This window comes from Lithobates pipiens, unplaced genomic scaffold (genome assembly GCF_037356315.1).
Source record: "Lithobates pipiens isolate NorthernLeopardFrog02 unplaced genomic scaffold, aLitPip1_a1.2 Scaffold_23, whole genome shotgun sequence".
NCBI classification, from domain to species: domain Eukaryota; kingdom Metazoa; phylum Chordata; class Amphibia; order Anura; family Ranidae; genus Lithobates; species Lithobates pipiens.
In genome coordinates this window covers 84,421,393-84,435,508 of record NW_027507785.1, presented here as the reverse complement: position 1 = coordinate 84,435,508, position 14,116 = coordinate 84,421,393, and the positions used below count along the sequence as shown (strand labels likewise).

Below are 14,116 nucleotides of genomic sequence, written 5' to 3'. Positions count from 1 at the left end.
AGCCCCCCCCCCCCCCACCATGTATTCCGCGTCCGCTTGCCCAACTCTGGACATTGCAGGTGAAGGGGATGGAGAACAGCGGACACACGTCCGCTCTCCTCCCCTTCTTGTTGGTGACCCAGAAAGCAACATGTAGGAGGTCACTTCTGGGTCACCCTGTCATCTTCCCTGGCTAGCATAGCCAGGAATGGAAAGTATTGCAATGCAATGTACATGGCAATACATCCAGTGGAGAAGACATGCAGGATCTAAACCTGTCATCCAAAAAGCATCATCAAGAAAAGATAAAAAAGTAAAATTTAGCAAAAAAATAATAATTTTTATTGTTACACTCAAGCACAGTAATAATAATTGCGATACGCGTTACATGTCACTGTGCACGCCGGAGTGAGAGCGCCAGACCTCCTGGTAACACTAATCTAATGGTTGCCCACAAAAAATATAAAATAGTGACGAATGTCACCATTTCACAGGTGCATATAACATGTTGACATATTGACATGTTGGATATTTATTTACTTGGTGCAACCCCATCTTTTATATTTTACCAAACATTTGGGTAGTTTATTCAATCTGTTTTCCCTAAAAATCACTTTAGTGTGTTTGTTAATGAAATTTTGCATTTCCTAGACCTTTGCGGTATTTTAACAAGAAAAAAGAATTATCTTACTGGGAGTGGGCGCTTCAGAACTCTGACTGCAATAAAAACACCACAGGGTTTCTAATCCCCTTCCTTCTCTATATAAATCAAAAAAAAAAAAAGCTTGCCTTCATATATACATTCATGTATTGAAGTCAGCAGGTTAGCATAACACCCAAGCAACTGACATTTGCAGCAACGGCAGCTACTTCATTTCTCTTATGACAAGTTTACGTTAAACATCTGTGCCAGGTGGACTGATCCTCACACACCTCGGGTCCAGGAGAATCCCTTCATGTGCAAATATTTTTATTTTTTTTCAATTTCAGTTGAGAATACAGAATCACATTCCGTGAATATATCAAACATGCACAATCTAGTCCAAACAATCCAGCCACACGAAACAGCATTTTACCTTATACTAGGAGAGAATATATTGCAACGGTACTTGAGGATTTAACAACCTTTCTTCCTTACCTTTAGATATTCCCACAATGGAAACTGGACCAGAGAAAATGGGATCTAAAAAAAAATAGAAAAAAATAATTGAATGTAAGAATCTTTGGAAAACTTATCTGATTGGCTCATATTTTTCGCCATTTAAAGCTGAACGCAAAGCAAACAGTTAAATACACAAAAGAAATACATATGGGAGATATTTCACTTGCTATCCAGTCCTGAGCTTTACACAGCTCTGCCACACAGCACACCTCTGTCTAGTGGAGGTAGGAAACCTGATTTTTCTCCACCCTTCCTAGCAAAATATTTTTTGGGGGTGTTTAAAGTGTTCCAGCATAAATAATAATAATAATAATAATAATAATAATATAATATATATATATATATATATATATATATATATATATATAACTCACCAGTCAAAGGAGTCCAGCATTGGCTTCAGCCCAAAGTTCTTCATCACTCTTCTCACACATGCACATACACACTGTGGGGACACCCCATAGATCTCTTAAGTCCCATAGAGCTGCTGTTTTCTGCCCATGCCCAGGGGTTTATGCATGCGCAGACCTGCCGCAGGTCTCTGTCCCACCCTCTAGACCTGGCACTGACCAGCCGCTGGTGTGCGCATGCGTGACCTTATGTGCAAATTTTGCCTTGGAAACAAAATTCTTGCCTAGGCAATGATACAGGAAGCAAACTGAATAAAAGTAAAAAAAAAAAAGATTTATTCTCTGGAAAAAAAAATCTAATTTTGTAAGCGGGAGTGGGGAGGAGTAAGAGGAGAGAAAGTCAGATTTCAAGCCAAGGATGGAGATGACAGTGTCCACGGACTTGGCCAAACATATCGGTAAGTATGCAGAATGCGACAATTGAATTTACTGAAACGGTAGCAGCAACTCTCCTTTCTGCTCTTCTCTTCTTTTTTTTTTCACACAAGACACAATACTGCTTTGCCATTGGATAACGAAATAAGTTTATAGAATATGTTACCCCAGCATCTCATATTCCTGATATGTGTCTGTTGCATCATGTACTTGTGGTGAAAAGTATCTTGTTCTCTTTATATTGCTTTCTTTGTGTGAAATTCCTGGTGATCCTACCAGTCCCCCTGCTCTCCCCTTTTTCAAACTGACCACATATCTCAGTGTGGTCAGTTCTCTGGTTGTGCTAGGAAAACTGACTGTCCAGCAATGGCCAGACTGCACAGCCGTTCACTGGGGAGATCAGTGTGCTACTGTTTCTCCACACCCACCTCTCCAAGGCCCTTATGCAGCTGAATATAGAGATTATATTGATCACTTTGAGAAAAATAAAAAATATATTTATGATGCTTTTTATATATACGTGTTGCCTTTTATTTCCCGTTTTATTTTTGTCTCAATAATTCCTGTTTTAAACTGAAAGGGTTCACGTATACTTTTTAAAATGTTAAAGTAGATCTAAACCAACCATTGAAATCTCATATAAACTTTACAGCTCCGGGGTATGGATTTTATTGCGCAGTTATATTGGCCCAGCTTGGACCAATGTAAGTATACATATACCAAGGGACCACTGTGGAAGCAGACAATCACTGTATTAGTTACTGCTTGTACAGCGATAGCAGCAATTTTTCCAAGTTGCAGGTGCCTGGTTACATTGTGAACACAGAGGATTGCTCGCTCGACATGCCAGTCATTCACAGAACACTCTACATTTTTCTCAACGAATACAAGGCCTTCTCTGACTGGACAAGGTGGAGAGGAGGGGCAGTGATGTTAGGATCTCATTTTTGCCCAATCAGAGAACATTTGCATTTATTGAGAAAGGTATTCTCTGAATAGCGGCCATGCTGACTGAGCAACTGTGGATACTATAAAGGCAAAAGCTTGGCACGGCCCTGGAAAGATCACAGAGATAACTGTAGTAGTAGTGACTACTATGATTGTGCGCTTCCACAGTAGCCCCACAGATATGGAATAAGCATACGCAAAGTGACTCTAAAGGATCACATTTTCTAAAAAAAAATAATAAACATGCAATACTTACGTGCTCTGTGCAATGGTTTTATATAGAGCAGCCCTGATCCTCCTCATCTCAGTTCCCCGCCGATGCTTCTGGCTCCTCCCCCTCACTAAGTGCCTCACCATGGCAAGATGCCTGCTATGGGGGCAATTGTGTGGGCTTGCTCCCGAGTCAGTTCTGCGTGTTCATAGACACACAGAACATGGCTTGGCCCCGCCTCCTGCTCTCTCATCACTGGCTGATTCAATGACTCCTGTTGGGCCCCTTTCACAATGGGGCGGTGCGGGTGCCAGCAGTAAAACGGCTCTATTTTTACACCGCATTACTGTTGTTTTAGCGGCGGTATTTGGCCGCTAGCAGGGGTGGTTTTACTCCCCTGCTAGCAGCCGAGAAAGGGATAAAACCACCGCAAAGAGCTGCTGCAGTGGCACTTTGCCCACGAGTATAGCTGCACTACCCCATTCATTTCAATGAATTGGGTATACACACCGCTCCTTCACCACTCCAAAAATGCTGCTAGCAGGACTTTTTTTTATTGTCCTGCCAGCACACCGCTCCAGGGTGAAAGCCCTCGGGTGTGAGGAGCGGCTCTTTCAGGGCAATTTTAGCGTTGTAGCACCTGCAAAGCGCCCCAGTGTGAAAGGAGTCTGTTTCTGAACCAATAAAGAGGGCGAGAGCCTCTGCTCGTGCACAGCGCTGGATCGAGATTGGGCGCCGGGCTCGGCCCTGCCCCCTGCTCCCTCATCACTGGTTGTGACTGGCAGCAGAGGGATTTAATAGCTCCTTTTGATGTCTATGAACCAATACAGAGGGCGAGAGCCTCTGCTCTTGTGCACAACACTGAATCAAGATTGAGCTCAGGTAAGTATTGGGGGCTTGAGGGGAGTAGCATGCAGAAGGTATTGTATCTCAATGCAAAAAATACATTAAGGTCAAAAATCTTCAGCTTTTACAACCACTTTAAGCTGTTGAGTCACTGTTCCAGGTCAGTGATTCAATATTGGAATAGTTGAATCGTCAAGACAGCCAGGCAGATTGCATTTCCAGAAGGAGAGATCGGCAGCGGCAGGCTACAGATTTCAGGACAAGTTTCAAGTAGTGGGTTGCGTTTAGATATCTCAAAGGCATGCACTTATAAAATATTCTGCTTTTTCATCATTGTCTTTCCCATTTTAAGAGGTCTGAATATCTGCTAGCATGTGGTTATTTCACATCCAAAGTCACATGACCAAATTGACGCCAAGAACTATTACATTGCCGTACAAAGCAGGACAACAGAAAAATCAGATCTTATATCTGGTAGTAACTGTCACGGTGCTGCTGGTGGGTGTCCATTTCCTCCGGCTCTGCCCGACCACGGATAACGTTCCGTGATGATTGTTTTATGCATACAACCTAATACAGGCAGAGTCAGCCTGTCTGCTGGCTCCAGTCTCGGTTTGCCCCTGCCAATCGATTTTGCAGATGCATGTTTTTGGTTTGGTGCTCCCACACAGACTTCACAGCATAGATCCCAGGCTGCAAGGCAGATAAAACGTAAAACAGAAGAGATGTATTAAGCAGTATTTGCAGCTCAATATGTTGTTCCAGAATTACAACAACCTGTTTCAAGGAACACACACTCATTTTTCAAGGTGTCAGGTGCTGGACTGCATATTAGCCATCCTCACTGTATGGAATGGAGGTAAAAGAGACCATGTCAGAAACCATGAAATTAGACCAAGACAGAAGTACAATTAAATCACACTTGTTTAATAATAACAATAAATAGAACAAACGTAGTCAAAACATAGCCAGAGCTCAGGAACCGGAACGGATAGCCAGACAAGTCAAACGTTAGGGAGCCAGAGATGAGCGTAGTAAAACAGCAAGCAGGATCTGGAGCCAGAAGGGATGTCAGCCAAGCAAGTCTTTTAACTGGAATGCAGGAGAGCATCTCTGTGATGTTGACTAAGGCGAAGGCAGAGATCCTCTGGGCAGGACGGCTTAAGTAGGCGTGACGTACGAGCAGGATATCATCAACAGCTGAGTACCTATGGAGAGCTAGGAGCTAGCAATTAGCCAACAGCTGAGTGGCCAGCTCAGAGGAGGAAGGGCTAAGCCCAGCCCTGACATTGCATGAGCAAAAATCCTTGGTGTCAAATTGTCTAAAGCAGGGGTCGCCAAACTTTCTAAACAAAAAAGTTAATTTACCATCCTCCAGACTTGGTAGTCAATAGTAAAAAATTACATTGTGCCCTTGTGGTCAGTAAAGGAGGAATATTTCCCCATCACTGGTATTAGTTGGAGGAATAGTGCCCTATTGTCACCCGCTAATTGGTTAGTGTGCTGCTCAGGCTCAGTGGGGGGGGGGGTGATATGAAGGGTTCAGAGTCTGCTGCGGAAGTGCCAGTGGGGGGAGATGAAGCTTGTCCCAGCTCCTGTAGTTACTTAAGGAAAGAAAGAGAATGTCCCCTATGCCACACAGTAGTTTGAAGGTGATGAGAGAGACAACTTCAGCCTGGGCTCCCACCAGGCCATGGACTGACACATTTCGCTCTGCCCCCAGAGCTTAGTCATAGGGGGAAGAATAATACCACATTGTTGATGCCTGAAGGAGGAATTATGCCCCTTTGTTGGTGTCCGTGGGAGGAATCGTTTCTCAAGGGCCACATAAGGGCAAGCAAAGTGCTGCACCCAGCCCTTGGGTCACAGTTTGGAGACCACTGGTCTAAACCCAAGAACTAACATGTATTTGCAGCTTACGAGTAGGGACGAGCTTCTGGTTCAGGCCAAATTTTGCTTGTTCAGAGGTTGGTGAACAACCAAATTAAACAAGCCAAACATTTAGCATCGGTATTACCACCACAAATAAACACGACAGCTTTCCGCTAAGCAAAAGCATCAGTGTGCTTATTTACACTCTAATTTTTTTGGTGGTTAGTAGTATGATAAAATATGGAGCTTCTTACAAAAGGATGCCGTTGCTGCATAATGTGACATGTCAGGATTGTATTCGTAAAAAGTTATTGAAAGTTTATGAACAGTCCACTCAACAACACAGTTGCCACTATTTCAAAAACACAAGATTCCCTGCGGTACGCATTTGTTTGATTTTTAACGTGCAAATAAATGCATAGAAATGATACATATTACAAATAAAGATAAAAAGCAACGGTTGTGCAGAAGACATTAAAAACTGAAGAATCCTAAAGAGACGGGAAGGAGATCAACTTGGCAGTTCTTGGCCGGGATCTCCCACCAACTGCGACGATTGCGTTACAAGCCCAGTGCCAGAAACACAGTAGCTGAACAACAAATCCAGTACGTTAAATTTCCCTGAAAATACAATACAAAGTAGGGCAATAAATCTAAATGGGAACCAAAGTAGGCAATCTGATCCCAGTACATACGAGAACATTTTATAACGGATACATTTCACCCAGGGACGTTGGCTCAACCGTACTCTTAAAACCAGCTGACGAGTGGTTTTAGGACAACTGAAATACATGGCTACTCAATTCACTATGTTCAGGTAGAAACAGCATTGTAGATAATAGCTATGGCTCACCACATACAATATCATTGTACAATCTCCTTTAGATGTACCAAAAACAAATGTAATGTAAGGGCCAGTCTTATTCGGATGGTTTAGGTAGGTCCTCAGATCAGTCTTTGTAACTAAAGTTCACTGTACAGAGATTGGAGTTGATTTACAAAAACTGGAGAGTGCAAAATATGGTGAAGCGGTGCATGGTAGCCAATCGGCTTCTAACTTCAGCTTCTTCAATTAAGCTTTGACAAAAAAAAAAAAAAAAAAAAAACAGAAACTGATTGGTTTCTATGTAGAACTACACCAGATTTTGCACTCTCCAGTTTTAGTAAATCAACCCCATTTCACTGTATGGTCAGATTGTAAGGTGTATGGTGATCGCAAGATGGATTTTGTCAGTGTGAGTACATGACATCATGAAAAGTCAAATGTACCAAGTAGTCCCAGTTTCCTATCAGTTATTATTATTATAATAAAGAATTAATAAAGCGCCAACAGCATGTGCAGCACTTTACAATATAAAGGGAGACCATACATTTTGTATGCACTCTTTAAGTCTAGAGGAAAAGAGATTTAATCTCCAAATACAGGAAAGGTTTCTTCAAAGTAATGCAGCGTACACACGATCGGAATTCCGGCCAGAAAAAGACAGATGAGAGCTTTTCATCGGAAAATGCGACCGTGTGTATGCTCCATCGGAATTTAGCTGTCCGAATTTCCGCCAGCCAAAAATTGATAGCATGTTCTCAATTTTCCAGACGGAAAAACTTTCTATCGGTAATTCCGATCGTGTGTATGCAATTCCGACACGCCAAAAATCACGCATGCTCAGATTCAACTACGAGACAGCTACTGGCTATTGAACTTCCTTTTTCTAGTCACGTCGTACGCGTTGTACGTCATAAAATATCGGAATTTGATGTCACCGTGTGTTGGCAAGACAGCTTGAGCCGAATTCTGTCGGGAAAACCATCAGAGCTTTTTCCGACGAGAATTCCGATCGTGTGTACAGGGCATAAGAGCTGTGAAAATGTGAAATAGACTCCCTCAAGAGCTGTTCTGGCCAGCTCAGTAGATTGCTTTAAAAAAGGCCTGGATTCTTTCCTAAATGTATATATGATAACTGGGAACTAACATTTATAGGTAAAGTTGCATAGTAGGTGAGGTTGAAAAAACTCCATCAAGTCCAACCTATGGATGTGATTATATGTCCGTATTACCTTGTATCAAGTCAGAGCTTACTGACCTTCAAAGAGGGCGAATTGCTAGTGACCACTTAGCTGGTGCCTCTGAGACTGAAGTTACCAATTTATTTGCAGTGTTGCGAGGAACAGTGTCAAAATGTTATGACGGCTTATACAGTTTCCAGGAAAACATCGTCTGATAAGAATAATCGTGGTCAACATGGTCAAATGACCGAAAGAGACATAAGGACATTGCACTGGATTGTGATCCAGATTTTTGCATAAAGAGTGTCATCAGATTCCATTAACCCCCATCCAAGACTTATATTTGTCAACTCCAAGAGAATTCAGGCCCCGTTGGATGCCAAAGGCGGTCCAACACCATATTAGACAACATTTTTTTTCTTTTACCGTACTTGTTTCGATAATTTTGTCCTACCCCTGTACATTATATATCAAAGAGGAAATAGCTTGTGTAGTGGTAGGCCACTGAAGAGTGAGATGAAATAATCAAAGGAAGAGATAACAAAGGAGTGAATTAGTAGCTTGGTGCGGTCATTGGTTAAAAAGAGGCATATTTTGGAGATATAAGAGAAGTGAAGGTGGCAAAATATGGGCAGTGATTGGATTTGAGGCTGAAAAACGAGAGTCCATGATTACACCAAGCACCCTGGAATAATGGACTGATAGTTGTGCTATTGATCTTGATGGAAGAGTCAGGGGATATGATTTCAAGTAGTAGTGAGGTGCGAAGAGACTTAAGGGGGGAGGTGGGGAGTAGAGAGTTAGATCTGTCATCAGCAAAGATATGGTATTAGGAACCATGGGACGTTATCAACTGACCAAGGAAGGGGGTATACATAGAGAATAGAAGGGGTTCAGGAACAGAGCCTTGGGGCACCCTACAGGAAGAAGAGAGGAGGAAATAGTCGTAGGCGACACTGAAGGGGTGCTTAAATAGGCAGGAGGAGAACCAGGGAAGATCAAAGTCTTGGAGACCAAAGGAGTGGAGTTCTTTAAGAAGGAGCGGAAAGGTTTAACAGTATAGGTAAAAAGTAAGGGCCATTTGTTTTAGCAGTTAGTATGTTGTTAATGAATTTTAGTAGGGCAGTTTCTGTGGAGTGTTGTGTTGTGCCCCCTAACCAACATACCTCAAATGAAAAATCAAAGGAGCCAGACAGAAAGATTGGTCAAACAGCATCTGCATCCAGTGCAAGTACAGTTTGAGTATTTTGACAGCTGGTGGGGCTGGCTGTCAAAATACAAGAGCTGCACCTGAAGATTCGTCCATTCATCCTGTGTAGTGTGGATGGAGAAAACTATGGGGGAGATGTACTAAAACAGGTGCAGACAGAATCTGTTCCAACCATCTTTTTCTCTTTGGATGTGCTGCATGCCCTTAGCTCATAGTTTTCACAATGGCCTTCTTTTTTTTTTTTTTTGCTGTTAAATACCATTTTTTTTTCTATTTTTTTCTATTTATACATAACTTCCTCCTTGCGATGCGTCATGTATCCCATGACTCCTTGTGAATCGCCTACTACTGAAATCTCACGTATGCAGGGAGAGTAGCTGTCAGAATTAATCGGTGATGTCAGGAGTGTTCGATAGCTGCTCGTTCCCTCCCACTCCCGACATCACCAATGAATTCTGACAGCTCCTCTCTCTACCTGCACACAGTTACATTACAAGTCTGCACAATGTTATACGGTCTCATCGCAGACTACACATTATCGCTATAGCATTGAGCAGACTTGTAAGGTAACTGTGTGCAGGGAGAGAGAGGAGCTGTTAGAATTCATCTGTGATGTCGGGGGTGGGTGGAACCGAGCCGCTATCGAACATCAGCCAATAGGATGGGGTCAGGGTGGGGCGCTACATGTATGCAGCTCCGCCCTCTTTCTTAAGAAGCCCAATAATTGGCTGGTGTTCGATTGCTGCTCGGTCCCGCCCACCTCCGACATCACCGATGAATTCTGACAGCTCCTCTCTCTCCCTGCACACAGTTACATTACAAGTCTGCTCAATGCTATACAGTCTCAGCGCGGGCTACACATCATCACTATATCAAATATATATATACAAAATTATATATATATAGATTATATAGAGGCATTACTGAGCATGTGCAAGATTTGGTGTTAGCGATGCATGATGGGTAGACAGCTGCACAGAAATCCAGGAAATTAACACGGAGGGCTTTAGATGCCCACAACTAAAATGGAACCTGCCTGCTTCCGAGATCAGTAAGTAAAAAACGATTTTTAAAGAATGTAAAAGCGCAAAAAATATGACATGTTAGAAATGTTCATTTACAGGTTGAGACAGTTGCAGAGCAGTCTTTAACCGCTAGCCGATCAGCAGCCACAGTTGTACTGCGGCAACATGACTTGGCTGTGGGAATCGCCGTTATGTTACATCGGTAACATAAACGGCCACTAGGGGGCGCTTGCGCGCGTCCCACGCTCGCTCCCTGAGCCGATGCGAGTGCCCGGCAGTCTCGATCACCGCCGGGCTCCCGCGATCGCTCGGGGCACACTGAGAACCCGGGAGCTGTGTGTGTAAACACACAGTTTCCGGTTCTCTGAGCAGATCGTCTGTTCATACAGAGTATGAACAGCGATCTCTTAGTTTCCCTGCACAATTGCATCCCCCCTTCAGTTAGGACACTCCCTTGGACACATATTAACCCCTTCACTGCACCCTAGTGTTAACCCCTTCACTGCCAGTGACATTTTTACAGTAATCAATGCAATTTTAATCGCTGTTTTAACCGCTTGCCGACCGCCTCACGCCGCTATATGATGGCAGAAGGGCTCATACAGGCAGAATCTCATACCTGTTCGCTGCCCTTTAAGAGGCGGCCAGCGCGCGTGGCAAACTGTGCGAGTCCGGTCGCGGGTTCCGCAGACTCGATCGCTGTGGGGATACCCACGATCGCCTCACAAGAAGGAAGATTCGGGAGATGCCAATATAAACAAGCCTAGTGACAGTGTCACTGATCTCTGCTCCCTGTGATCGGGAGCAGAGATCAGTGACGTGTCATACACAGTCATGCCCCCCACAGTTAGCAACACACCCCTAGGGCACACTTAACCCCTACACTGCCACCTAGTAGTTAACCCCTTCACTGCCAGTGCCATTTACACAGGAATCAGTGCATTTGTATAGCACTGATTGCTGTATAAATGACAATGGTCCCAAAAATGTCAAAAATGGCCGATGTGTGCTCCATAATGTTGCAGTCACGATAAAAATCACTGATCGCCGCCATTTAAAAAAAATAAAAAATTAATAAAAATGCCATAAATCTATCCCCTATTTTGTAAACGCTAACTTTTGCACAAACCAATCAATAATAGCTTATTGCGATTTTTTTACCAAACATATGTAGAAGAATACGTATCTGCCTAAACTGAGGAAAGAATTGTTTTTTGTTTATATATTTTTGGGGGATATTTATTATAGCAAAAAGTAAAAAAATAATGCATTTTTTTCAAAATTGTCGCTCTTTTTTGGTTTATAGCGCAAAAAATAAAAACCGCAGAGGTGATCAAATACCACCAAAAGAAAGCTCTATTTGTGGGAAAAAAAGGATGTCAATTTTGTTTGGGAGCCTCGTCGCACGACCGCACAATTGTCAGTTAAAGCGACGCAGTGCCGAATCGCAAAAAGTGCTCTGGTCAGGAAGGAGGCAAATTCTTCCGGGGCTGAAGTGGTTAATGCCAATGGTCCCAAAAATGTGTCAAAATTGTCCGACATGTCTGCCATAATGTCGCAGTCACGATAAAAATTGCTGATCGCCGCCATTACTAGTAAAAAAAAAAAAAAAATTATAAAAATGCCATAAAACTATCCACTATTTTGTAGGCACTATAACTTTTGCGCAAACCAATCAATATACACTTATTGTGATTTTTTTTTACCAAAAATATGTAAAAAATACATATCGGCCTAAACTGAGGAAAAAAAATATTTTTTTATATATTTTTTGGAGATATTTATTATAGCAAAAAGTTAAAAATAATGTGTTTGTTTCAAAATTGACGCTCTTTTTTTGTTTATAGTGAAAAAAATAAAAACCGCAGTGGTGATCAAATACCACCAAAAGAAAGCTCTTTGTGGGGAAAAAAGGATGTCAATTTTGTTTGGGAGCCTCGTCGCACGACCGCGCAACTGTCAGTTAAAGCGACGCAGTGCCGAATTGCAAAAAGCGGTCCGGTCTTTGGCCAGCCAAATGGTCCGGGGCTTAAGCGGTTAGAAAAAAAAAATGGTTGGGGGACTAGAACTCCGTTTTAAGCTTTGCCAAAAAAATTGGAAGCCAATTGGTTACTATGCAGAGCTGCACCAGATACCGTGTTCACTACTTTTAGTAAATCTCCCCCTATGTGTGTGGCCAGCTTAAAGCAAACTTTCACCCTAATTAACTTAATTTTGCCCTGTCTGCACCCCCTCCCTAACATTTGGATAATCTTTTAATTATTATTATTTTGTGCTGCAAAGCAGCACATCTATAGTCACCAAAAGTGTATGGGTCCCGGCAGAGCCCTCTGGCAAAAAGCAAGGCTGTAATGGAAGTGCCAAAACCTGCCATGTTTTTGAACGCGTGGTAAATTCCCCACATCTACGTAGAAGGCCTCTGCCAGAACCCATAATATACAGAGCGCACGCCAGCCCTAGTGTGTTATTTCTTTAATTACTGAGGTTTAATATATAAAAAACGAGGGTTGCACTCACAAACATCCAGTATAAAACATCATGAACAGCTCCAAAGTAGCCTCCTCTCCTGGCCTGTGTAGATCAGTTGGCTCACAGCGACTATTGGCATGGTGAAGGGTAATTGTAAGCACAAGCGGCCTACTTCCTTGTAGTACACGCCGCTCTAGGTATACTCACGGACCAGCCGGCGCTGCGCGACGTCACCCGTGGTCTGTAACCCAGACCTGACTGGCCACGTTCCAGAACTCAAAGGCTGGGTGGAGACATTTTCGGCACATCTGTGCATACACCAGAAATACAAGAGTGGTGGCGCTAGAGGATGTGGAGCCAAACTAAAAAGGAACTTTGAAGAAATTCCCCCTCGCTTTGCGGAGGTTTCTTCTTACTTCCTGTTGTGTTTCTGGGACAGGAAGTGAACGTAAGAGAGAAAAAAAAAGAAATAAAAAAAAGTCAATACCCTGAGAGTTTTTTTTTTTTCTCCGCTATCAAACTAACCAATGACAGATTCTCTTTAACTGCAAAAAATAAAAATAAAAAAATCACATGCACACACAAACCCATCCATGAACAAGTTTCATTTTCTTGAAGTAAACTTTTTTTTTTTTTGAAATCTTAGTTCCTCTCATACATGCTGTAACAATTTCCCTTTGTATTCGCCCGCATTCAATGGTTTTGAATCAGAAACGCAGAAAAGGAATTTTTAATTAGTTATGTCATGATTAATGATTACTACACGACTCTGCTTTAGTTAGACTTCCAGGGAAGAAACAAAAATCTTGACAGATGTCCCGGCATGAAAGAATGGTTATCTGTTAAGACAGGAACTGACAGTGAGAAGAAATCAATGTCACGGCCATAGGCCGAGCTGACACACTGGGATCTCACAGGAAATCGGTCATCGCTCTCAGTGATAAATACTTCATGATGCATCGCACAAACCTGCAGCAGAGGTCAAACCTACAGTGAAATACGATCAATCCGAAACCAAGGCTTTGTGTTCCTGCACTTACTGCATTTTATTAAATTAGAAGCCAAATTAGATGAAATCTAGATAAGATATATACAATTACCATGCGGTTTCATGATATGCTGAGTTTTACTTTTTTTCATTTCTTTTTTCAGCCATTTTGTGTATAGATGCAGTTGCTCCAGCACCGACTGAAGATCACCGTCATGGTCTAAGGTCCTGACAGTGACAACGGTGGACCATACCTGTGCTATATGTTGTCACCCCAGCCCATAACAGGAAGTGCCTTTTGACTGTTAAGTTTTGCAGATCCATCCCACTGCATGTGCTGGGCTTAGAACAGGAAACTGCCACTGTAAATAAAGCTTTGTTCACACGGCAGTACTTAAGTATACACCCTTGGGAGGTGTTCTGTGCATCCGCATGCAGGCAGTCCCATCCATGTCAAATGGCATGCAGCGGCTGCACGGACACAGCTGTTGCTCCCAATTTGACATCCGTGTGTGTGTCACCAAACTCACATTGTCTGCGTTCAGGGACAGGTACCCGCCGAGCTGTCAAACTGCGAGCTGCGGCAGTGTTCATGCAGCCACTGCACACCAATTGAC

At 42.8% G+C, this 14,116-nt stretch overlaps 1 protein-coding gene across 1 annotated transcript in view; it reads right to left on the bottom strand.

Moving 5' to 3' along the window:
* Window positions 1–14,116, bottom strand: part of SLC25A26 (solute carrier family 25 member 26) — a 210,427-nt gene that overhangs the window by 43,293 nt on the left and 153,018 nt on the right. Inside the window, exon 6 of the mRNA XM_077451967.1 lies at window positions 1,118–1,162. Within this exon, the coding sequence (XP_077308093.1) occupies window positions 1,118–1,162 (45 nt within the window). The remainder of the gene's footprint in view (window positions 1–1,117; window positions 1,163–14,116) is intronic.